Raw genomic sequence first — 27,235 nt, forward strand, 5'->3', positions numbered from 1 at the left:
TATTTAGATTGATTCCTATCATCAACCAGTAAAAGATTGAAATATTTCAATTGGTCCGTTTAAGATAGTACTCTACCAATTTTGCATGTCAATTTTGCAGAGGCATATGATGAGTGTACTGCTTTGCCATGCAGCATCAAAACCTCCAAATGGTACATTTGTGCAAAAAAAACCAGTATAATCCAACTATAATTTGGTTCCCTCAAGTTCGGTAGTGACACATACATGCGTATCTCGCTCACCGCAGTGTTGAATCGCGTGCATAAAGTTAACGCACACGTACAGGGGCGGTTTGTTGGCACGCTTGTAGTGCAACTGCGAAAAAGCATTGACATCACTCCCAAACTTGAGGTGAACCAAATTAGGCCAAAAAAAATAAATTGTTGTGTTGCCCTCAAGTGGAAAAATTGGAATTTTGGGTCGGGCGGTCGGTTTTTTTTTTTTTTTAAGATTGAATTACTGCACTGCTCAAATGTATTTTTTGTACACAAAATATATGAAATGACAATATCAAATGAGAACATACAGTAAACAGCGAGCGAGTTTTACCTCGGACAAAAGAAGGCAGGGAATGTCTCCCTTTGGATATGGAACAGAGCATCGAAATCATCATCCAAAGAAATACTCGCCACTCGACTAAAGTGCACTTTCTGGCCTCACGGAGGCTGTCAAACAAACAGCGAGCCGCCCATTTTGATCAGCATGCCCGATTCCTACGAGCTGCCTATACGCACGGTTCTGAGTGACAGCATGCATACCTTGTTCGTAGAACGTATAGTTCGTGGGCAAAGTTTAAATGAAATTGTTTGATTTTTTGATGAATTTTATTTAATAAAATTCACATATATTTTCTTGAATAAATATTCACCAATATCACAATACATTTTTACGTAAAAAAAAAATTACCGATATTTTAGAACATTTCTATTTGTGTCGAGTGCACGGCGAATCCACAGACCGGAGCCGGAAGTCTCCTTCTCAGACCTGACAACGTCGTGATTGCGTTTTGTAAACAAATTTGCGAAAGTGAAAAAGTTCACGACTTGGCAACATATTTTCAGTCTTGCATTTTTTGGAAATCTTGATGTTTTTTGATATATATGGAGCTCTGAACTGAGTAAAACACTATTCTTCCACTGAGAAAGAGGTAAAAGTTTGAAAATGTACAAATGTACGAAATAAAAAAAAAATAAAATAAAAATACCGGTCGGAGATTTGAATGATTTTCGACCGGGCGCTTGAGGGCAACAAAACAATTTTTTTTTTTTTTGGCCTTATACAGGAAGGCATTCTGAAATACTAGTCTCTCAACTATGATTCACTCCTACACTAATCCACTATGAATACCAAACATGATTTATTTTGTTTGCACCTACTAAATGATCAAATGTATTACTACTTTATCACAAAATATTAAGTTTCAAATTGTTTGCACATAGCTTGAGTAGTATAGAGCCTGAAATGTCATACCTTTCCAGAGATTTTGAATGTGATACCTTACTTAAGCCACCTGATATTTTCTATAAAGTGAGTGAGCTATAAATTGAATAATTTTCACCTATTTATTTTTTCTTAAAGAAACACATATTTTCAATGTGTTTCAGTTGAGCAATTTGTTTATACCATAGCTCCTAATACTCTATAAATATTCAAATAATTACCCTTGATGTGTAAGATAAGTTTGATTTTTAAGTAGCTGGGTTACATTGATGTCATAAATGAACTTGCTCAAATTTCCAGTTGCATGATATTTTTAAAGGGTAAAGGATATCTTACAAGATACAATCAAATTTGTATTCCCCAGATAGGGTACGATTTACAATTTACATCCCCAGAGTGGAGTCCTGGGTGTAGAGTGTTCGGGGGAAACTATTCATTGCCATTGGTAAAGGTATTCAATGATTGCACTTAAATTCTCTGTTTTTTTAAAGGAAACATAATCTAGCAAGATACAGTTAACCAGGATCTGTAAGTGAACCATGTAGTAAAAAGATGAGGCTCTGCAACAATTAGGTTAGATTTTATCAACAAAATTTACTCTAAAAAAACGGGAATAACTAACAAAATAGCTCAATCTTTGAATTGGAACCCTGTTACCATTCCATAGCAAATACTATTGTGTTAGCTCAATAGCTGCCTCATGATGTTTTGACATACAATGTGATAAATACACCATGAACTTATCATTTTTGTGTGTCAGTGGCTCTTTGAGAGATTACTCATCACATGACAAGAGTTGCTCCTGAAAGCATCTCAAGCTCTGGATCTTTAAAAAAGAGCCACGTTTCTCCAATCTGATACATAAAGCAGCACAACAATGTATAATTTACAAAAAGGCAGCTATTTTAGAAATGTGATTTTTTTGCACCAAAATGACAATCCAGGCTATCAATTATTCAATCTCACACTAAAGGACTTTCAATAACCACAAATATAGGCCATGGTATTATCCGGGGTATTATAATGAAATCCCTTACGTGGAACATACGCATTGCAAAACACAACCAATGAAAAAAATGGGATCTTTACAATAAAATTTAACTATCATTTTCACATTTTATCCAACAATGATGCCCTAAAGCCTCCTAGTTGTCAGTGTTCTATTTATAATAGTTGTCATGGTACCTACAAAAGCATTGGGCTATTACTTCCATGATACACCCCCCTATGGAAGACATGACCTTAATCTTCCAAACTGGGAATATGAATTCTGACTCTGGGTTCTCACATGTTCCTGGCTTGTGATGAAGCTTTTTTGTATACTCCATACATGATGAGCTTTAAGGAAACCCCGACAGAGCAGTTCTTCTGGGGTGAACCAAACCTGCCTGGTTATCAAATTAGTCAATGACATGGTTCTGAATTTGACAGGTGCTAATTGGTGCAATAACATTAAAACATCAATTAGCACCTGTCAAATTCAGAGATAACCTTGTCAAATTTGATAGCCAGGTAGGTTTGGTTCACCCCAGAAGTACTGGGGCTTCCTCTTTAACCTGTAAACTAAAGAATCACTATCCTCAAATGAAGCCCATCAAACACAATATGCAATCACAAGCACCTACCGTTCTTTCCAGGATGCTACTTCGGTACAAACAGAGCGCCACCTAGCATTGAGACCATCTAGTTTGTCCTTGAGCATGCTTCCATCTAGGGATGATGACTGTCTCACAATGTCTTCACCATTGCTGTTTAGTGAGGCGACCATGCTTTGATGATTGGCAATGCCATCTTGTAATTTCTGTTAATACAATCACACAAAAAGAGTCAAATAGCAAATAATAATCACTATAGGATCTACAACATGCTCATCTATCAGGGCACCATTCTTTAACCCCAATACATTTGTACATTCATTGACTGACCTTTGAAAATTTGAGTACAAAAACTCATACTCTGCAACTTGAGGTCAAATTTTGCACTATGATTGTTTAATTGAGGTTATTAAACTATGCCATTGGGATGAGGCTATTGCGGTCCATAGTGAATTGAACCGGTCACAGGTTGATAGTGTGAAGGGTCATTAGTCATTAATCCGAAAACCCAAAGTGTTGTTATAAACCCTAAACTTCACCTTAACACTAACCTATAAACCCCAAGGCGGCACTCATTTCTGCCATGAGAACTCCCCCTCCTCAATTCCCATTTCTGCCATGAGAACTAACATTTTGTCAGAATTGTACAAGCACAAAATCTTCTCATTTTATACCCTCTGATTCAGATATTTCTTTACACATACTGTAAAAGTGGTAATTTTCACATGTATAATCTTTTGCACTTTGCCGATTTGGAACGACATTGCTCGTTTTTAATTTCGCGATTTTGAGTCTTCTTACATAGACCTATACATTAAAAGAACATTTCGCATGTTTTTATTTTCGCAGTAGCTGTGTTGTGCGCGAAAAGCGCAAAAAATTAGTGTAACACAAAAATTTCCACTTTTACAGTAAACAGATCTATTGAGCATGCTTTCCCCACTGACTTTTATTCACGAGATCTGCCATTTTGTCACAATTGTGCCTGTACAATATGACAGGCTTGCTATATACTTGACATGCATGAGAATTGATTTTCCTATGACAGCAAACAAGATGCTGATAATGTTGTTAACTTCTCTATATTTTGCTCTAAATATTATGAATCAAAGACTTCTCCATATTAGCACTGTCTACCCCTGTGAGCCAGTAAATACCCACTCAATGCATTAAGCATGTAAACTTATACATCTGCATCATAAATGTAAGCTTAAATATCAATGAATAAAACATTGTGAATGTTTATTCTCCTTTTTCTATTTTGATATGATTTTGTATAACCTGCTACTTGACCTGAAATATAATGTTTTCAACATTGCCATACATATTACAGTAACTCAAAGATTTTCTACAAATTTTCACAAGTTGCTTAAACCAACACTAGGCATGTTTGAACATGGTTTGAATGCATTTGCTTGCGAATTGTAGAAATGCCTGAATATTCTTAATTCTGAAATTTCTCAACATTTTTATAGAATTATGAAGATGTCAACAAAGTACTACAGCTTAGGTGCCTCCTCCTTTAGTGCGACAGAGAGGACAACACACAGGGAACCTCTTAATAATGACCCCTACAAATGTCAAAGGTCAGTATGCATCTGAAAATAACCCCCTACAGTAGATCAGTCTCCATCTGAGAATGACCCCTTACAAAAGGTCACTCCACATCTGAGAATTATCCCTACAAAAGATCACTCTCCATGAGAATGAACACTTTACAAAAGGTCACTCTCCATCTGAGAATGACCCCTACCAAAAGGTCACTCCCCTACAAAGGTCAGTCTCCATCTGAGAATGACCCCCAACAACAGATCAGTCTCTATCTGAGAATGACCCCTACCAAAAGGTCACTCCCCTACAAAAGGTCACTCTCCATCTGAGAATGACCCCCTTTAACAGGCCACTTTCCATCTCCATCTGAGAATGGCCCTTGTACCCCCTACAAAATGTCAGTCTACATCTGAAAATGCCCCCCCCCCCTACATAAGGTCCTCTCCATCTTTATAAGAGCCTAATATTACCTGCTGCATTGTTCTGGCCTTAAACACGTCCAGTCTTCCGTCATGAGTCGACTTGCAGTCCTGAATATTTCTCTCGGCCTCGCTGAGCCATGATGCCAAGTCACGCATGTCACAGTGGAACTGTCTCCATTGGTCAAAGCACCGTCGGAAACCTCTGCAGATTGACGATAAAAAACATAGGAATACAAAAATGACGAGTTTGTTACAATATAGATAAGTACACATAAATCTTCAACTGGGTATATTCCGCACTTTGTTTCATATTTCTGATACATAGTGTCATCAAATTAGCTATTTTAAGCATTATCAAGAAATTTGTAAAATAGGAAATAGTTTTAGGCACACATTAATATCACCTTGAATTTAGTTTCATTATGTATTCATGTACATTAACACTTTATAGTAATTCAATAAACACTTCACTTTAATGGAATTGTGATAATAACACACCTAGGCAAATGAAGAAAAGTGCCTTTATGCATAATACTGATATTTTTTTTTAAATGTTCACCTACGTTATCTTTTCATCCCTCACTGTCATTTTCATTTTCACTTTTATGGGTGTTCATCTTTAACATACATACCAAGTCTAATGGTAACTCTCTTACCCTTCCCAGAATCCTTTGCAACATGATACATCACCTCATTTCATCAAATGATACTTCCATTACTTTGTTCCGATTCCTGTTCAGATTCCCTTTGTTTTCATTTTGAGAACAGACTGGCTAAACATGGGTCGGTCAGGCCCGTATTGGACAAAAAAGGTCCAAATTTTGGGAAGAAACTCCACTTTTCACAAAATCGCCCCCCCCCCTCTTGTAAAAAAATCCACTTTTTCAAAATCAGCACCCCCCCAAATGAAATCCTGCGTACAGGCCTGGGGTCGGTAGTCGAGAAATAAACATACTTTGCAAGATCTGGATGCGCTCTAATCATTGAGGTACATTTCATCACTAGCAACCCATGTTGTACCAGATAGCAAATCAGTACAGGAAATTGAAATGGAAGAAATGCATTATGGGAAGTATAAAATATCTTCTCTTGGTAAAAGTTATCTTCGCACAAAAATTAATGGTGCGCAAACATTTCTACTCTTATCCGTTTATGGTAATTAAGCACATCGTTATAAATCTTAGAATTTTTAATCATCTTCTTAATCTAGAGTCACTTATTCCCAGAGGTGAGAGATGCAGGCAAATTGCTTTTATCACTGATCATATTCAACGATGGAATATTAAATATTTTAATACCTGGCATGAAGTTAAGATACCATAGTTCGTCTTTCAATTTCATAATTTGCTGTATGTAACATAATACCAAATATATTTTCCTTGCCTTGTAGTATTTTTAAGTATGCACGGTGGAAGAATATATTGTTTTTAGTTTGTTTGCTATTCTTGTACAAAAAATGCAGATGTTTTGTCACCATCTTTATCACCATCCTCCTCCTAGTCAATCATCCATTGCCATCATCATCGTCTTCAGTCATGGTTATCATCACCATTATTATCATTAATTGGTCCTCATCATTAAAATTATCATCATCAATTCATCAGCATAACTCATCATCATCATCATCACCATCACCAACATCCTCCTCATCGTCATCATCATCATCACCATCATCATCCTTCGCATCTTTTTCAAATCTTGCCAGAATTATATATCAAAAGTATAACTGCAGTCCAATTTTACAAATTTAACATACCTAACTTGCATTATTCAATTTAACTGCAAGTTATAATGGATTTAAAGTTTCATGATGGACTCTAGCACTTACAATGCAATACATACAAAATATGCTACAATATGTACATCTAAAATGAAAAGTTGCTCATTCAAGAAAAGAAAATGAATAATGTTTAACTCATTTATATTGCATTTATCACATTCTACAAACATAGAAAACGGCTTTATCATTCTGATCCCATCATAAGAACTGCCAAACATGTGAAGCTGTCAAAACGTCACCATATTCACTGAATATATGAATGTTATAGCAAGTCATTTTCCCATCAACATTCACCTAACATCTGCACTGGGTTATGAAATCCTGAATTTGACAGCCAATTTGGGCGATTATGGAATATTTCTGGTATAATTTGGTTCAGTTCCGAAAACCTGTGGTGATGACGGGAAATTTTGGGCTATATTCTGTCAACATTTTGTGACCATTTAGTATTCCATACAATCCAACTGGTCCAAGAAAAAGACTGTTTCATGATTTGCCCAAAAAAACTGTTGCAAAATATTAGCAACAGTGGTATCGCCACAGGGGGGGGGGCTTAGTCAAAACTCTTGCCCCCCTGTTACCCCCAGTAAAAACCCAAAATTTTTACAGCAATTTTGCGCAAAATTTGTTGATTTTGTCCCCCCCCCCCTGAAATTCACTTTGCCCCCTCAATGCTCCCCCCCCTGAAAAAATTTCCTGGCGCCGCCACTGGTTGGCAACCGTGCACCTTATTTAAAAGTCATTGTCTAGGGTGAAGCATTTAGGCTGCCTTATTCTTCATTACATCTTTCATACAAACTCTACTTAAACTCAGGTGAATCTAAAAATTAGCTTGTTATCAAATGTCTCCCCCTTTTTCCAAATGTGACCCAATCCGATCCACTCAGGCTAAAGTCAGAAATTACAGATGTCGAATCCCCAGATCTCTTGAATACTTTTTTCAAAGTTATAAACCTTTTATATGTCCATTTTCTTATGTTTTTTATTAGTTATTTTTCTCGCTTATTTCAAAAATCCCTTTAAAAAGGGATGTGCCAGCAGAAGGATACTTTACAATCAAGTATACTAAACTAAAGAGGCATATATTGTAATCAAACTCCCTTTAAAAAGGGACATGCCAGCACAATGATACTATGCAACCAATATGCTACAGAGGCATAATTTCAGAATAGCATGCTTGGTTACAGTGCAAGTTGATGATGAGATTTATGACTCATTTTCAAAATTGGCTCCTTTGTCGTAGTTGAATCGGATCGTGTCACATGTGATTTATTGAAGGGAATTACCCTTAGGTTTGTGAGTACTACAGGTGTTAAAATGAACTATGAAGTTGATACATTGCTATATATGTATAAGCAATGGAAAGTGTCAACATGATATACATGCCAGTTCATTGCGGTCCATTGAGTTCTATTTTTGTGAAAATTAATGATGAAGGTCTAGCCTCATTTGTTATAGAAGATCACACACACTGTTCATCAGTTTATCACACTGCTATCTACTGCATTCTCAAATATTTAGCCTCCAGTGGAATACAGCAGCAATGAAAACCAATGCAATGTCTACCAATTAAAGTTTATTAGAGGCAGACAAAACTGACTTGAAAAGCTTTGAAGGCTCAGCAGCATAAAGATGTATGTCCATTAGCTATCTAATTAATGGTTGCATCTACATGTAGATAGCAAGAGCTCAGCAACACAAAGATGCATGTCAAAGCGATAGAAAAACGTTATTCTAAATAACTTACATGCAGTTACATCTTTGTGCTGCTGATATCTACATGAATGCACAACTTATGGATATACATTTCTGTGCCACTGAATCATCAAGTTATGTGTGAGAATGATGCCCCAAAATTTGCTGAAAATTAAAATGCAATATGTGCATTTTGGAGTCAAATAATTTGCACTGTGATATCATTAATTTTGAGGTCTATTAGTTTTCCATTGCTGGCTTATTCTCTGGCACACTAGTGAATCTATGTCACAGCGACTTGCTAAGACAAAGTGTTTAACATTTTAACACACATGATTCGCATGTTGTTTAGAAGCTACATACCTAACATGTTCACATGGTGTTACAAATGACTCGTGCCCAAAAGGCTGCTTGGCTGAACACAAGATATTGGGTACATTCACTTCCAAACACACATGTTTAGCTTCTAAAATTATGCCATTTAGGTTTTAGGACATACAGTCATTGACAACATCAGTTTTGACATCCTTAAATTCCATTTAAAATCCACACTACCCCTATGGAAGATTTTGAAAATATCTTCAACAGAGGGAGTATACATTTCAAATGGAATTAACACATTAGCAACTCCATTTGAAACTCACTCTCCCTCAGGGGAAGATTCAGGATGAATCTTTCTCAGGGGGTGTATGAAATTCAAATGGAGCTGCATGTGCTCATTCCATTTGAAATTCATACTCCCCCTGTGGCAGATATTTCCAAAATCTTCCACAGGGGTAGTGTGGATTTTAAATGGAATAGCCTAATGATTTGCATGATCACCATAGCCTTCAACATAAAAAGTCAAAGTTTTGAGATATTTTTTCAAAATATCAAGAGCTATCTTAAGAACCAATGAACCAATACTAGGCTTGTTTGTACTCATTTGAATGCATTTTTCATGCCGATTCCAAATATGGTAATGAACAGTTACAATTCTGAAATTTTTGAATTTTAACAAAATAATGGTCTGCAATCGACACCCACGTGGAGAGAGTTTGAATTTTGATTCTGCCTGAGTAATGACTCATTTTGCTTGATCGCAGATGTGCCATTTATTCAAGGGTGCTCTATTTTACTCATATGAAGAAACTATTTTCAAGTTGAATTCCATAGCAGGGTAAGGTGTTTAAATAACATCTCACACATACTTTCAAAATATCAATATCGTGGTCTTACGTCTTGAGTGTCAAAATTTAAATGACTGTATAATCCCTTTAAATGCCACATTTAGAATCTAAATACACGGATGTTTATGTATTACGCATGTTAAAATGTTAAACGAATGTCTAAATGCGTCACCGTTTCGTAGATTTAGAGACTTATTAACAAATACCTCCTGCAGTCTGACTTGCTACAACACAGTCTATGTTTGACAAGTCTATGTACAGTGGCAGACTCTGCGTCCACTCCCCGTATATCTGTGTAACTACCTTGATGGTAATTCACGTTAACCGTAGCAGACCTGGGGGTACCGTATGGGGGGTATGTGCCATAAGGGTCAAGCCAAGGGGGGTAGGTACTCTCTCTACATTTGGGGGTAAAGATAGCGGTGAAAAAAGGGTAGGAAAGGAAAGGAGAAAAGAAAGAAGAGAGAAAAGGACAGAAAAGGGGAGTATAAAGTTAAAGAATGGAATTGAAATGAACGATACAACCAATATGAATCTACATGCATGCTCAATATATTGCTCATGGAGTTGGTTTATGATCTATTAACCCCCTGAGCACTACCTGCCGATCTAACATTGCCTCTGATTGGTCAATTACGTGATATCTTCACTTTAATCACCAATCAAAATGGAGCTTTGCAAATAATTCACCCCAATTTTTGTGTGTGATGAAATTATTCTAACAATGTTGCTGATTGGTCGAATTGATGATGAAAACTTCTTTTTGACCAATCGGCAGGTAGTTCTCATGGGGTTAACTCAATTGGAATTTTCAACTTAGGATGTGGGTTTGTAGGCAATGCCATCAATTCTCTATTCTTAGGCACAACTTAATAGGCTCCATCTAGTGTTTTGTTTGCATCTAGGGTAACAAACACTGAATAGTTGAGCACCACTTTACACAGATTCAAATTTACTCCACAGAGTATTTATATGACCCAAAATGTTCTCTCCTTTCAGGCTCCAAGTGTTTTTCATCATACAAAATCAGCAGAATTATGATCACTCGGAGTCTGTAGTTTTCATACACAAACCTTACCATCGATAAGAATCATTAGCGAACAAACTTATGTTTTGTTTATCCACCTGTTCTGAGAGCACCATTTTGAAGTTGTTGTTCTTAAGGTTTTTCCAAAGTTTTAGCGTAATAACACACTTCTACCTTAGAAACACATGCATAAACACATGCCAGGTCCTCCACAATGTCTACATTTCCTATACTTGAATATAATTCATTAGCATAATTTGTTTCTTGTAATAAATATTTTGGTTTCTCTTAAAAATGATACGCAGAGTTAATAACTCTGACGCCATATGATAGATAACAGGGATGTGCTCCTCATGATCAGATCTCATAGTTAACCATGGTTAGTCATAGTTATCAGTTCTCTAACCATATTAGACTTCAGCTTGGAAAGCATGGATAGCCAGGGTTATAGTCATTTTAAACAGTGCTCTAACCATATGACTTCATCATGAAGAGCATAGTTGACAATTCCTGCAAAGTGTGCTGAGGCTTGCAGGTTATTGCCCAGTGGAGTGTCCAGGGGGGGGGGGCTTTGGGTGCTGAAGCCCCCCGCACTTTATTAAAAATCATGTAAAATCAGCCGTTTTTTGTCAATTTTAGCCATTAAGCCCCCCGCATAAATCTGTGCGGGGCTTAGGCCCCCCAGGAAAGATCCTGGACACGCCAGTGTTGCCTGTGCACAGTACACTGTAAATCACCGTACTTTTCAATGGTTAAATATGGCTAATCAATGGTTATCAGTGCCCTACAATATAAAAATATACAGAGGACCTCTTGCATGTGTATACATACAGGTCTATCAATTTTCAAACTCTATACCTTCAACTAATGTCTTCACTGCAATCTGATGTTGTTGCATGCAACTTTTGAATCTGTTTTAGGAATGCAATTCCTCATTAAGAGATGAATATGGGAAAAGTTCAACACCCTTTTAAACTTAGTTTCACCTCAATTCCAATGTCACTGCTTTAATACGGCTGAGCCGCTTTCATGTCGACAAACCGTTCTTGCATACGCCTGGGTATGCACCCTACGGGATTACGGAAGCATTCATGGTTTGCGATCATCAAAATACGTATTTTTTTATCACTACCAAATTCAAGGTAAAATAAAGTATAGATCACAGATTTTTTTATGGGATTGTCTTTTTTAAAGACAGTTCTTGTTCCTACTTACCCGTGTCTATCGTCATAGTCACGGTTGACTCTGTCCCAGTCTGAGTTAAATCTAGCCATCACCTCCCCGATCTGACTACGCTCCGATTGGTTGTCGCCCGCCTGCGCCAACACCGCATTCTGTCGGCTGCTGATGGAATCAACGTCAGGGCGTAGACTGTCTAGGCTTTCCTGGATGGTCTGCAAGATATAACAAGACAAAACGATTGAGAATATGAAAAGAAATTTACATGAACACAGTCCTGATAGATGTATCACTTTTTTTGAGCTTTAATAGTATCATTTTCCTATGGCATAGGTCAATAACTTCCATCCCGTTAGCTCAAAAGTTAATGACCACATGTTAGAGTACGAGCTGTTTGTACCAATTACATTCAAAGGTCATTCTATAACTGATACTGTTCACTATGTATGTGCGATATCGGGATCGACGATGATATCACAATGTAATTTTCAATATCGCAATTGTTTTAAAGCTTCCTACGATATGTCTGCGATATGGCAAAATCTCCCAGTGTCACGCAATGAATTACAGCTAGGAGATTTCGCACAATGTAATACAGACTCCATTTTTGACAATTAAATTTTGTGTATTTCGGCACTGTTTATAGGCCTAAACTTGCCAAGATCTCACTGAACGACCCCTAGTTTTATATCATTGTTACCCCCTGTAAATGAGGTAAAATATGCAATTTTGTCCCCCATTGCAATAAATTCATTCCACATGTATGTGTAGAAACATATTGCAGTCAATGAACTGTGTCCTTAGAGATGAGTGTTTGAGATCCATGCCTCCAGAGAAGATATCTTACACTTCCCACAATGCATTCCTTCCATTTCAATTTTCTGTAATGATTTGCTATAGTGCAACGTGGGTTGATAGTGAAAAAAGTACCTCAATGAACACAACACATCCAGATCTTGCAAAATATGTTTATTTCTTGACTATTAACCCATGTTCAGTCAGTTAATTCTCAAAAGGAAAACAAGGGAACCAGTAATAGGATTGTCATTTGCTATAGCGAGGTGATGCATCATGTTGCAAAGGATTCTGGGAAGGGTTACGATATCGTCTCTACAGATGCCCTAACCTTGACAAATCTGCAATATGTAATATGTGAAGCAATCTCATTAGACAATTATTACAATTGCTTTGTTATTTTGCCTTAAAATAATCTAATTTTGGTAAGGCAACTAATCTTATAAAGGGTTTTACAGACCGGTTCTTATCATCTGTAAGTAAATTGGTTTCACATAAAGAATGGACTGTTCAACCAATGTTTTGCTAGCTATTTGTAGAGGAAGAAAATTTCATTTGGATGAATTGAAAATGTTAAAATAATGCAATACAAGACAAAATGTTACTTGTACACAAAGTGTTGAAGGCCTGTTTTAGGTGGTTAGTGGCAATATACTGTTCATTTCCATTTCACTGCTGCACCTCTGGGGTACCTAACCTAACTAACAAAGGATCACCCATGAACAAACAAACATCACCAATTGAGATAAACAGAGGTGCATGCCTACTCTTTCAGAACTGACTGCAGTTACCATGGACGGCTTTCTTAACGTCCCCTTTGAAGGATGGAGTACTTGCATGGTTCATTTACTCATGGTGGGATGAGTGCAGTCTGCAGTTATTAAACCTGCGGCTGCTAAGAATACATATTTGCGTTATTTGTGACACAATTCACATATTTTGACTCCAAATGATTTTGACATTTCAATGTGTTTAGATTTTGCATTTTTGGCAGGAAATCCCGTATTTTTTAGTTTATTTGAAAATCGAGGTGTATATTTTGACCTACAAAATTGCATATTTTTAGCAAGCACATGTAAATCTATAGGGCCTATATGTTACCAATTAAATTTGCTTTTCCCCCAAAGCCAACTTATCCCAGAAAGTTACCACCACAAGGATCGAACCCCAGCATTGAACCCAGGACCTCATACACCAGAGCTATATAAGTGCCCTAACCATAAATAAGATACACTTAGCCCTTCTCTATACTGACAGACAGGTTGAAAGTGGCACCTTGTCAACATGATTATTATGAAAACATGTTTGAAAATAACTAAGGAATTCATCAACATAATGGGCTTTGCATGATGAAATCCTACTATTGTTGTTAATTAATATCATGTTTAACTGTACAACTAGGGTTTTATCAACCATGCAGTCGCCAAAAGTAATTATTATTTCATAATTAGTCTCACCGTATAAGTTCCTTCAAGTTGAGTTGATGAGTATTCAATAAATGAATAAGATGCCTAATGTACTATCATGTCATGTGTGACTAATAGCACATGATTACATTATTTTAAAAGTTTTTCCTAAATTAATAATCACAGACATGTATAACTGCTATGCGTATTATTGTACATCTATGATCGATAAAGCAGACAACCCCCCACACACCCCCACTTACTTGTAAAGACCTGTAAACGAGGACTTATCCCTATAACTGAGGACCCAAAGGTAGGCTTCAAACCATGGACCCACATGACTTTTATAAATACACCCCCACATACATATACACATAAACAAACATCCCCCCCCCCCCATAAACTTTGACTATGTGCATAAATAATTATGTATAAGTATGCCAAATTTGATATGAAGGAAGATTACATGACACTGTATTGTAAGCTTACACATAAAGAACCCAGTGCAACAGCAACCCAGCCAGCAATGCCCCATTAGATTCTTCCCCTTCCCCTAAGTACATGTACTTACATCCCCTATGTCCATGCTTACACTATGCATTAACGACATAACTAAGTCACAGAGTACGCTATTAACCAGTTCACCTCATCAGGATTAAAGCACGTTTCCAAACGGAATGACCACTTATACAAAGACACCTTAAAAACCATAAGTTGTATGTCAAGTATATCTCATACACATGCCCTCCACATTGACTTTTTAGTGTAGGTCAGCATGTCATATACAGGAAATATGAACTATGATCAGCTATTCGAAATGATTCACTATTACTGTACTAGCTTGGTGTCCCGGGCTTACCGTACTAGCTCACAACAATGTTAGGAAGACATGTGAGATTCTAAATTAGTAGAACTACTCATTACTGCACGTTGGAATTTAACAATACATGTATGTTTGTTCCTGTTGAATGTGTTAGCATACTACACATAATAAGTTGAACTAAAAATAAAGGGTATTTAATTGGAAAAGGGGCGTTTCGGGGGAGAGGTGCGAAGAGTGGGGGTTTTCTGAAAAATATTTTTTGTATATTTGATGGCAAATACTTTTGACAAGTATATTCATAATTCAATCTTTTATAACTCATTTTCATCTTGTAACAAATATTTTGGTGGCAAACGTATAATTTCTACATTTAGATGCAAACAAATTCTGAAACTTGTGCCTTATCATCGGCATATGTCTTTTTTGCTGAACCATGAAAGGGTATCAGCTTATATTAGTCTAACTTACTTACTCACTTGCTTTTTGGCCTAAAATGGGCATATCTCCAAATGCCAAAAAGTATGACCAACCGGGTGGTGTCAAATGAAAGAGAAAGAAGTAAAGAATCTAATAAAAATATTTTCGCACCCGGGGGTGACACTCCTCATAAGAATGGGTCAATATTCCTATTTTGGGTCTTTTTCATATATATCGAAATGCTAAGAAGGTATCCCACCAGGTGGTGTCAAATGAATATAATGAAAATATATTCTCCACCAGGGATGACACTCCTCATGTCCGAAACATGCAACAGTGGTATACTACAATATACTGGCAAAGCTCCATGGTTCAGCTATGGTGCGGTAACCACTCTAATTGCGAGTAATGAACATAAAGTAGTTGCACTCCCTGCTGAATAATATATAATCTGTAAGCTAAGTATACAAAACTCTGGGACAAAACTAGGACATTCCGAATTCCCCAACCATTGTCTAGACAAATGTGACAAAATTTTTGGCTTTCAAAATCCTTTGTTATTATACATGCCAAATCCCTAAACATGTAGAATTTCCACACACAAAAATGATACCGTTGGACAAGATGCTATGATAGTCCTGTTCAGACAGTCATACAATTCTCAAGGATTGGCATGCTTGAGAATTGCAATTCCTAAGTTAATCCCTGCAGTCAATCCCCACGATTGACCACACAGGTGACCACCCAACTCAATTGAACCATGGAATCCTTGAGTTTCGCATTGGTTGATGACGTCAAGTCTGGAATTACAAAAAGAAGCTTACTGTGACCCATCTAGTGGCGTGCCAAATTGAGCCGTATTAAATATAATTAAAGGTAAGCACTCGAGATATATCGCAAAAATATATCGTTCACATGATGGTAGCACTTGAGCACTAATCAAGGATCACTTCAGGAAATCATGAAATCCCCAAAATGTCTTGGCAGCATACAATGTACTTAGGGATTGAAATCCCCGGGTTGATATCCTTGAGACAGTCACACAGCAGATTCCCCCAAGTTTTTGCTCGAGAACCGCATTGCTTAAGCAAAAATCCCTCCATGTGGATGTGCCAACTGTATCCCTTAAAGGAAGTGTCCGGTAATCACAACATTAAGCCTCATATGTTAGAAAAATAATTATCAAGCACGAATCACATGGTTTTATTTCAAACAAACTCATATTAATCATAAAAACAGCCATCTCTCAACACGCGATATTCAAAATTCCCGCGCCAAAATTGTCTAGAGCAGTGACGTCCACATAGTTCAATGAAGCCTGTCGACAAATGAGCACAAATAACCATGACGTCACTGCTCTAGAACATTTCGCGGAATTTTGAATATCGCGTGTTGAGAGACGGCTGTTTTTATTAGTTTTTATGGTTAATATGAGTTTGATTGAAATAAAACCATGTGATTCGTGCTTGATAATTATTTTTCAAACATATAAGACCCAATGTTGTGATTGCCGGACAATTCCTTTAAAGTGCAATTTGAGTAACATTATCACTAAGTACAAGTGACCATTGGGTGAAATCTATCTGAATGGTCCAGGAAAGTCAACAATATGAGTGTTTAGTTTTACTTGACTTGAGTACACTGAACTAGGACTAGGGTTACCATAAATATATTGAAGAATTCATAAAGTACTTGAGCAAAAATGGGCAAAAAGGAAGTTAATTTATCTCTTCATTTAATATGCTCACATTTTGTGGAATTTTTGAAAGTGTATCATTTTGATTGTCAGCTTAAAGAGGCATGTCATGATTCTAACATCCTATTCTTAAGGATATGGTTCAAGATCTATCCACGCAAAAAGCTCATTTCCAAAATTTCTGTTGATTTGGACATTGAATTTGTGAGTTTCGCATAACTGGTTGCATTAGAGTGCTCCACTGGCACTATTATTAAGCCACTGTATTGGAATTTCTGTCTGCTGCTGACAGACAGAAAATACAGAAATTATAAACTGAACAACCAGTTGCTTAAAATATTTAAATAGCTTGTTCAATAAATAATGTGAAACAACCTGTTAATTATATTTAAGCAACTGTTGTTCAGTTCACCTAGATTAAATAGGTTTATTTAAACTTTCAAACATCATTCTAATAATGCACCCTGCACATGGCAAAATCATTGAAAGGTTATGAGTATCAATCCTTACATGTATACACAATTTTTTTAGCAGCCTAATTGCTAAAATGTTGAGGGCCTGCAAAATATACACCCAGTGGGACCCCCTTGAATGGCTCTTGAAAATGTTGGCTTAATATTTAAAAAGCCTGAAATTAAGTACTTTAAAATTACTTATCTCTGACCAAAATGAATTAATGAAGCTATAGAATCCTGGTACCACTTGACTCCAGAAATTCATATTCAGATATTTTTGTTGTATTAATATTTGTGAACAGTTAGTTTTACATGTTCTTTTATCATTGTTTATTTGTAGTTTCAAAACAGTTACATTTAATTAAAGTCTATGGGTCAGAAATATTTTCACGGGCTCTTAACCCCATGAGAACTACCTGCCTATTGGTCAAAAAGAAGTTTTCATCATCAATTGGTCCAATCAACAACATTATTAGAATAATTTCACCACGCAAAACAATTGGGGTGAATTATTTGCAAAGCTCCATTCTGATTGGTGATTAAAATGAAGATATCACATAATTGACCAATCTAAGGCAATGTTAGATCGGCAGGTAGTGCTCAGGGGGTTAAATTTGCGGTTCTGAAATCTGCAAAAAGTGTAAAATAAAAAACTCACAAATATTTCCTGCAATAGAGTAATGTAATATTCACAACATCTTATTGGAAATTTGAGCAAGATTCGCCATATGACAAATATTGATGCAGAAAATAACATTATTTATATCTCAATTTTATTCTGCGATTCAGAATAAACTCTTCTATTCAGAAATTGATGTGAACTTTTAAAATTCATGGAATTCATAAATAACTTGTATGAAAATATACATTTTTTTGGTTTTCTCTGTCAGAGGGTAATAGACAGTTTTTATAGAAGTTTCATCTAGCACAGGTATTACAAGGCATTTGTGCTCCCTATGCATGCATTGACAGGGGAAAGAAAAGTTATAAAAATGTCACGTTGAAAACATTGTTCCCTTGCTCCATTCACCTTAAAGTTTGATGCTCCTTAAGGGGGTACTACACCCTTGCCCAATTTTGTGCCTATTTTTGCATTTTTCTCAAAAATTATAGCGCATTGGTGAGATAGTAAGATATGTATATTATAGGGCAAGGACTACAACTACTGCACTGGAAATTTTATTTCAGCACAGACAACAGTTGTGGAGTTAAGCGCTTCAGACTCTGAGTAGATGCGTACAATATTGTATGTACAATATATACGTTATTTAATCTACTGCCATTCTATTTCCAGTAATGTTTAAGTTCTAACGAATGTTTGATGACGAAAAATCGATAATATGTTACATACAATATCTAGCAGAAATATATTATCGATTTTACGTCATCAAACATTCGTTAGAACTTAAACATTACTGGAAATAGAATGGCAATAGATTAAATACGTATATATTGTACATACAATATTGTACGTATAATAAAAAGTCTGTATACTGCTTTACAGTCAAAAATGAAGAAAAACCAATATTTGATCAATAAATCAATAACTACTTGCCTTGAGTTGCTGAATTATCAGGACTGTTGTAGTCCATGCCCCTATTATATACGATACATATCTTATTTGTCACCAATGCTATAATTTTTGAGAAAAATGCAAAAATAGGTACAAAATTGGCCAGGGGTGTAGTACCTCCTTAAATGGATTTGAAAACCGGTAAAGCATGTAAATGTTGTGTTGAAATGGGTGTGATCCCTGCTGAGGTCACATGTCCCCAAACACGTCTATTAATTGTTTATTCTCAAGTCACATTATCAAGTTACTGGGCAAGTTACCAGCTAGTGATATTCAGAAGCTCAGCTTTAAAGAATCTTCAACCAATTCAATAAATATTACATATTTTCATCCCTAGTATTTATAACAAATACCACATGAAAGTTTGATCATATTTACCATTATGTTTTACCACTTGAAAATCCCTGAATAAATTCACTTCTGAGCTGCAAAAATCCTCAAAAGATATAAACAAGAAGCACAATGAGTTCTAATAATATCACTCGTGTTCATACCAATTCAATAAATATTACATATTTTCATCCCTAGTATTTATAACAAATACCACATGAAAGTTTGATCATATTTACCATTATGTTTTACCACTTGAAAATCCCTGAATAAATTCACTTCTGAGCTGCAAAAATCCTCAAAAGATATAAACAAGAAGCAAAATGAGTTCTAATATCACTCATGTTCACCAACATTGTTTTAGAATTCTTTTGTATTTTTCTGTTTCAACTTCAGAAATTTTAAGTCCACTTTAGATGGAATTAATTTAAATGGTTGACAATATCAGATAAAAAATTTCAAATTGATCTTGTTTATCATAATTATTATCATATATTGTTTCCTCAATTAAGCCGTATTGCTAACATTATCAGTCCCATTTCATCCCACACATCTACGATATTATACTTAAATGTTACCCACTTAAATCTAAACATGCGCATGTTTATGCATATACCGGTATCTCTGTGGAGTGCACTGTGCATAATGCATAAAAGGAGGGTTTATCACTATGCTAAGTTCCTTTGTTGGGGGACGGCACGGGGTCCCAATGCAGATAACATTCAATCATTATCTCACACACTAAATAAGCTTGATTTTTTGAGATTGGCTAATGAAATGGGCTATTCCAGTTGAAATCCATACACCCCTGATGGAAGACATGACCATAATCTCTCACACAGGGAGTGTGAGTTACAAATGGGATTACCTGAATGGGTGACTCCCATTTGAATTCTACACCCCTGTGTAGGAGATTAAGGTCATGTCTTCCATAGGGGTGTATGGATTTCAACTGGAATAGCCCGATGAGTGAGAGAAATTCAATCCGATGGCTACCGACGCAGAGACACAGAATCTATGGTACAGATCCCGATACACTCCCTGTAAGGAATCCTCAAATTCGCTATATTTTCCCCTTTAAATTATTGATCTTCATGACTGCTGAAAATTGGTTCGGATTGTAAATTTAATATATTCCCCCTCCTGAGGTTAGTGTATTGGTGTTCAAATCATGTTGAATCCCTTCTTGCTTTTTTCATGATTTACACTTTGCTGTAGTTCTGATCAGGCTCTTTACATTCATGGAATACCACCAAACATGTTGACTTATTTACTGTCTTATACTTCTACTATTCAGTTCTGATTTATTGTACTAGTTTTCATTGTAACTGGCCACTGGCAAATCAACAACATTCAGCAATGTGAACCAATGGTTATTCTCTCTCTCATATTACATTAGCTTCACATATTTTGCAACTTTTAACAAAAGGGAAATGGTTTAAAATTGTATATGAAGTGAAAAATAAACTATGTTAAGTTTACAAAAATATTTAGTAGTAGGGGAAACCAGGGCGTGTCCGCCCTATTTTTTCAATCTTGCCTAGGGAGGGCAATTCTCATGTTAGAAGGCTATAGTTTTTACACTTTAAAGCTGTATACTGTAGCTAAATACTAGTGTACCACATTTGTAAGAACATTGAGCTTTCAGTAACGGCAGGAGAAGGGAAAATAAAACAACCGTCTCTGCAAGGACTTGAGATTAATACAATATTACTCATTCTAAAAAGTAAACTTTCATAACTCAGAAACATTTTTTGACGATAATTATAATATAACTTTGTTGAATAATTTCTATTTAGTGTTAAAATGGAGTAAACTTAAAATGCAGAATTTATTAATTGATTTGAATTTGTCACATATTAAAAAGTCATAAATGGACTTCACCTTCCAAAATGTTGATTTATATAAACATCATCACCGCCGGCACCGTCTTCCTCGTCTATTTCTTCCTCCTCACAATCATTATCAATAACAACAACAACAACAACAACAACAACAACAACAACAACAACAACAACAACAAAAACAACAACAACAACATATTTATCTTATCCATCATCGCCAACATCATCATCATTAATAATATGCATCAACATCATCATCATCATTAGTCCTCCTCCTCATCATCATCATCCTCTTCTTCTTCATCACTACCATCTCATCAAACAAGCCTCATTTCAACAAGAAAGTACACAACATCCGCAAACAAGCCTTGGTGATTTCCTGCCATCAATTAAGCCATCCCATCATTAAGACCATATCACACTCCTTGTTAAACTCTCCGTCGGATCCGATAAAAGTAATTGAGACGGCAGATAAAACGAGGTGCGGTGAGACAAGTGGTGCTTAACGAAAAAATCAGATGGAGTATCATTTGGTAGATGGTATAGGTTAAGGTTAGGTAAAGGCCATGAACATCATACTTTACTTAAGATGGATTGGCCCTCATTTTTAGGTTTGGGCTAGACTGTGGTAAGATTATTTTATGTCTGGGAGAGATACTTGTATTATTTCTGACCGGGTGTACAGTGCAAACTTCAAAACCCTAGCCAATTTCGGGTGCAAACTTCAAAACCCTAGCCAATTTCGGGTAAATCTTACTCAAAAACTGAAGTTTTTTTAGGATGAGGTTTTGTACCCAATGAATGCAAAGTTCATATTTGAATGTAAAACATATTGGGGTTATAGAACCGTGCACTGACAGATGAGCATGTGTGAGAAATATTTATCCATCATAATAGAGAACATACCGACTGCTCAGTGCCAGAAGTGGGTAAGTGCAATAGCTGCCCTGTGAACATTTGGCAATTTACACACAGTACCGGTATATTGTACTCATCTACACATGGCAGCTACATATGGCAGCTATTGCACTTACCAACTTCTGGCACTGAGAAGTTGATAATGCAACATAAAACATTGCACTTGATGGAGTTGCACCACTGTAGGGGAGACCGGGCAAGTCCGCCCTCGGGGCAAGTCCGCCCACCCCATGTTTCTGATCTCGTGACTGCTGGAAAACTACAATGATGATGTAATTAGCTGGCACACGTCATAGCTAAGTACCCAAGAAAACAAGACAGTCCGACACATCTCGCAACAGAAATTATCGTCAAAAAACATTTTTGAGTCCAGGAAGTTTACATTTTTAAATTAGTAATATTGTAATAATCTCAAGACCTTACAGAGATTGTTTTCGTTCTTATATTTATTTGGAAGGTGAACGTTTTGCCCAACATATTATGCAATTAAAAGATCGACATATTGTGTTTATAGGCATAACACGAGGTAAAGAAAAAAAAGTAGCGTTGGGGCAAGTCCGCCCTGTATGTGAAGGGGCAAGTCCGCCCTGTGTTTTCCCCAGGCGGACTCCCGGGGCGGATTTGCAAATATATTTATTTATAATAATACCTTTAAGAAGAGTAAAACTACATGCAAGCAAATTTTTAAATGTTAAGTGGTATCAGTATTACTCATACCACCGTTTATGCCCTAAAACCATAAATGTGGAAGTTATAAATAAAGGTTTTGCTCATTTTGGACCCCTACATTTATTAGCTTACATAATACCCCTCCAATAAATTTAGTAGACTCTTTGGAAGAGAGTGAGTGCCTAATATACCCTTTACTAAACGTTTGCATTAAATTTTTAATTGTTTTGCAATATTATAACCTTTTCTTTTTATCAGGCGAACTTACCTCACCATAGAGGCGGACTTGCCTCAGCACGGGGCAAGTCCGCCCTGTCATCATGATTTTTATTTTCCCTTCTCCTGCCGTTACTGAAAGCTCAATGTCCTTACAAATGTGGTAGTATTTAGCTATAGTATACAGCTTAAAAATGTAAAAACTATAGCCTTCTAACATGAGAATTGTCCTCTCTAGGCGAGATTGAAGAAAATAGGGCGGACACGCCCCGGTCTCCCCTACAACTTACTGGTCTTAACTAATCAATTAATACCAATGCTCTGCAGGGTCTATTGTTCTATTGTTTCCGATTAGAGCGCTGACATATTGGAAAATGTTGCCAATCAATATTCATGAGAGTGTACATTCAACGTCCAGTTTGCGAAATTGTGTGAGTTGTGTTTGGTAGGTGTGAAATACATCTGACTGGGCGTTTTAATTACGTAACGAATAAAGGCATTGACATCATCGAATGGCTGCCCAGTGCTGTTATGTGTTAGTTATTATATAGGCCTAATAATTATTATTAAATGTATTCATCATTCCTTTCTTTTCCTTCTCTGTACTTATTCTTTCCTAGGCCTACACTTTATCACTCCCTCGCTCTCATTGTCCCCTCTCACCCTCCCTCTCTCATTCCCATGTCTTTATATTTCTATTTATCTACTTGTCTTTATTATATCTTTTTCATTTCTCCCTTCCTCCAGCCCTCTCTCATTCTTCATATCCCCTCCTCCCCTCTTCCTCCCTCTTCCTCCTCCCAAGCCTTCTAACAGAGGTGAATCTGCCCCTCCCCAACCCCCTCCCCTCTTTGGGCACGCCACTATTTCTATACCAATCTCCTTCTTAAAATAAAATTAAATGGAAATTTCTTAAAAACAACCTTTATAGGCCTATACTTATACTTACATGTATACGTATAGCGATTAGTGTAATATAGATATGTGGACTGGACGTGGCAGCCTTCATACATTCGAATGCGTAATCGATCAGCTTTTATGAATAGCCTGTCGCAACTTCTAATCGGCATCAAACTAACAAAAGATTATATAATCTATTGCGACTCTATTTCTATTTAAAAGCTCTTTGATTAATACCACTATACATTGTATCTAACATTCATGTACTTAAGTTAAAATATCTTTCACAAGCCTCACATACAAGCTGACACAGTTTGAACTCTCTCAGTTAATCAACTCTGGTTAATCAAGATGCCAACATTGCAAGCCGCAACATTCACTCAGTGAATATTTGGACCAGAACAACCCAAAACATTTTGTCAAAATTGTCACTTGCATTTTTGAAACAAGTATTTGTTGCAAATTATAAATATAAAAATGTAATTTATGAAGACAAAAATCTGTCATTCAAAATGAAGTTTGATTAAAAGTACGAAGCACCCAAGGTTAGGGAATTTGGAATCCATGCTTTAACATGGATGCAAGGAGGACACAGCTAATTAATAGAGAGCAATTTTCAAACGCACATATCAAACATATCTATTCAAAATCACTCTCATGTGACGGGATTTTGAATAAATGCACGGGTGTTTGATCAAACGTTTGGAAATCACATGCTCTCTAATATTTCCAGAAGGTGGCATTTGGAAGTGTTTTTTTTTTAAACATGGCGTGAGCTATATATGAGCTATTCACCAGCGAAATGGTTATGCAATTCCCAGAGAACCGGATCACGCACCTTTTAGAATAGTAAATGCGATAGACTTTGTGTGGCGATCGTTTTGATCATGGTTCAGTACTCAAAAGCATGATCCCATTGACATAGTGATAATCGGATTACACATACCATTTTGATGACAAATTATGATGTAAATTTATTCTAACTGATCAATTTGTTGCGGAGTTTGACAAAATAATTTTTGCACAATCTGTTCCGACCTATCTTTAGACACCACGTTATATACAAAATCTGAATTGAAATAAATAAATGAAGAGTACTATTCATGTAGGCCTACTATTAAAGTGGACATTTTCACAGAACATTGATTTTCACTCTTTTCACACTCAATGCAACTACCGCAAAAATAAAAATGCACAAATATGTCATATATTTATGGAAGAAAACTCAGAATCCCAAATTTAAAAACAAGCGATGTAGTTCAAAATCGGCAAAGCATGGAAAATTACACACACAAAAATTACCATTCTTGCAGTATCACTGTCACATACTGGGTGAATTGTAACACATTACCTATCACTTCTCCCATCGATATTCTTCTATAGTGTTGCCACGCAATTACTAAGCAATTTAATCACATTCTAGTTGGTGAGTATAATCAGAGAAAAGGCAATTTCTGCAGTGATATGCTATGGAATGCTTAAAGTTGCCACGTTGTGGATACAGATATTACAAATTTGTTTAAAATAACTTATTTTCGTAGTTGACGATTAAGAAATACACTGCATTTTGTTAGTTAAATGGCTAATAATGGAAAAATATGGCTCCTGCTATTCCACTCACCTCTATGGGTACTATTTAACTGTTAGACACCAATGCTTAGCAATGGTATCTTTCAGTCACCTAGATAGTTACATTATACTGTTAAAGCCCCCACATCGGGCGCCAATATATCATCATATAGGCTAAGCTTCCCATACTAAGCATAGTATTTAAATTTGATTACATGTTCCCTGGCATAGAGCTGTATGATATAAATGTCATGTCATGTGTCTTCTATATGTGACAGGATCTGATACAAGCAGACCAAAGTTGACAATAATAAAATTGAGATATAATATTATGTAGGCAATGATAAGCAGCAAAAACAGCCAAAAAAGTTAACGGAATAAGAATTCCCAGTTTCTTATTTTTCGACCCAAGGGCTAAGAGCAAAATTGTACAGATGATTTGTTGGGAGTGGCTTTTCTTTTCCTGGCTCTTTTTCTTCATTTCGTTTCTATCTAGTTTTCTCTTTATACAGGCTAGCATACTAAAAAGCTTTCAAGCTTGACTTGAGCATTTTGATTGAGCCTGGTCCCATCTGGACCCAAGTGTGTGTCCACCCGAACCGACTGGTTAAACAAACAAACAAACAAACAAACAAACAAACAAGAGGTCCTAACTTTACAACCAAGCATGCCATGTATGTGGAAATTTCAACATCTGTAAGCATAAGTAGTGAGCAAGTAATATGGTACTCAATTTTCAAAATGTCTCATCTTGGACCTAGTGAATCAAATCATGTCATATATTGTACTGTATAACCAAGATGATATAATACTAAATCATCATTTATCATTAAATGTTCTTGCTTTATTTGCAGTCCCAACTTCGAAAATTATGAGCAAGATGAAATTTAATTTGGAGTTTGAATCATGCAAATAATAAATATCAAAGACTTAGCAGGCATCAAAACTCATTTTTAAGGGTATTCATTTACAAAGCTACAACCCGGGAAATTAATAGTTGGCACACATGCACTAAACAATGGAAATGCGAGCCCTATTAAAATTGGGGAGGCGAGGAAAACATGCATACAATATATGTGTTGTACAGACTCCCCCCTATATCTCATCCTTCCCCACTCCCCATCATTCAATGTTGGAGGGTCTCATGGACCTGTTGACAACATGGCTTGGTCCAACATTGAATTGGGGAGCGGGGCAGAGATATACCAAAAGACAGGCAAACTGTGCCAACCTTTTTTTCCTGGGTTGTCCGAGTCAAATCCTAAATATTGCATCTGTTTTCCGCTTTTACTCAATAACTTTGCAACGGAATGTTGAATTATCTTCATATTTCACACAAAAACATATAAGTGATAGGGCTTTACGATAAATAAAAAAATTGAAAAAATGTATTTGTTTCTTTAGGGAGTGGTCATTAAAAACATCGCTAATGCGTGGTTTTGCGTCTTGGCTTGGGTCTGAATTACGCGAAAAATAACAAAAAAAGAAAGAATGATTTTTAAATGCAGTATTACATCGAATTGCTTCTAATTCAAATGATAAATAAAAAGAACTGAATGAGCAATTTTCAATCAGCTATTATTACATCAAATTAATGTAATTGCACCCGTATCATAGATAGGGCAATTTTATGTATGTTTATATAAAAACATCATCAGTGCGGAAATTACGATGATATTTGTACAGTGCCGTAAAATATTAGGTAGACATACAGAAAAAAAGACGGACATTGGCTTATGACAAATATAATATGATGAAGAATATTG

At 36.2% G+C, this 27,235-nt stretch overlaps 1 protein-coding gene across 1 annotated transcript in view; it reads right to left on the minus strand.

Annotated features, from left to right (window-relative positions):
- The window catches only part of LOC140157257 (dystrophin-like), a 392,916-nt gene that overhangs the window by 173,502 nt on the left and 192,179 nt on the right, over positions 1-27,235 (minus strand). The window contains 3 exon segments of the mRNA XM_072180385.1: positions 3,066-3,241; positions 5,057-5,210; positions 11,895-12,073. Of these exon segments, the coding sequence (XP_072036486.1) occupies positions 3,066-3,241; positions 5,057-5,210; positions 11,895-12,073 (509 nt within the window).

The sequence above is a fragment of the Amphiura filiformis genome, chromosome 7 (assembly GCF_039555335.1).
Source record: "Amphiura filiformis chromosome 7, Afil_fr2py, whole genome shotgun sequence".
Taxonomy (NCBI): domain Eukaryota; kingdom Metazoa; phylum Echinodermata; class Ophiuroidea; order Amphilepidida; family Amphiuridae; genus Amphiura; species Amphiura filiformis.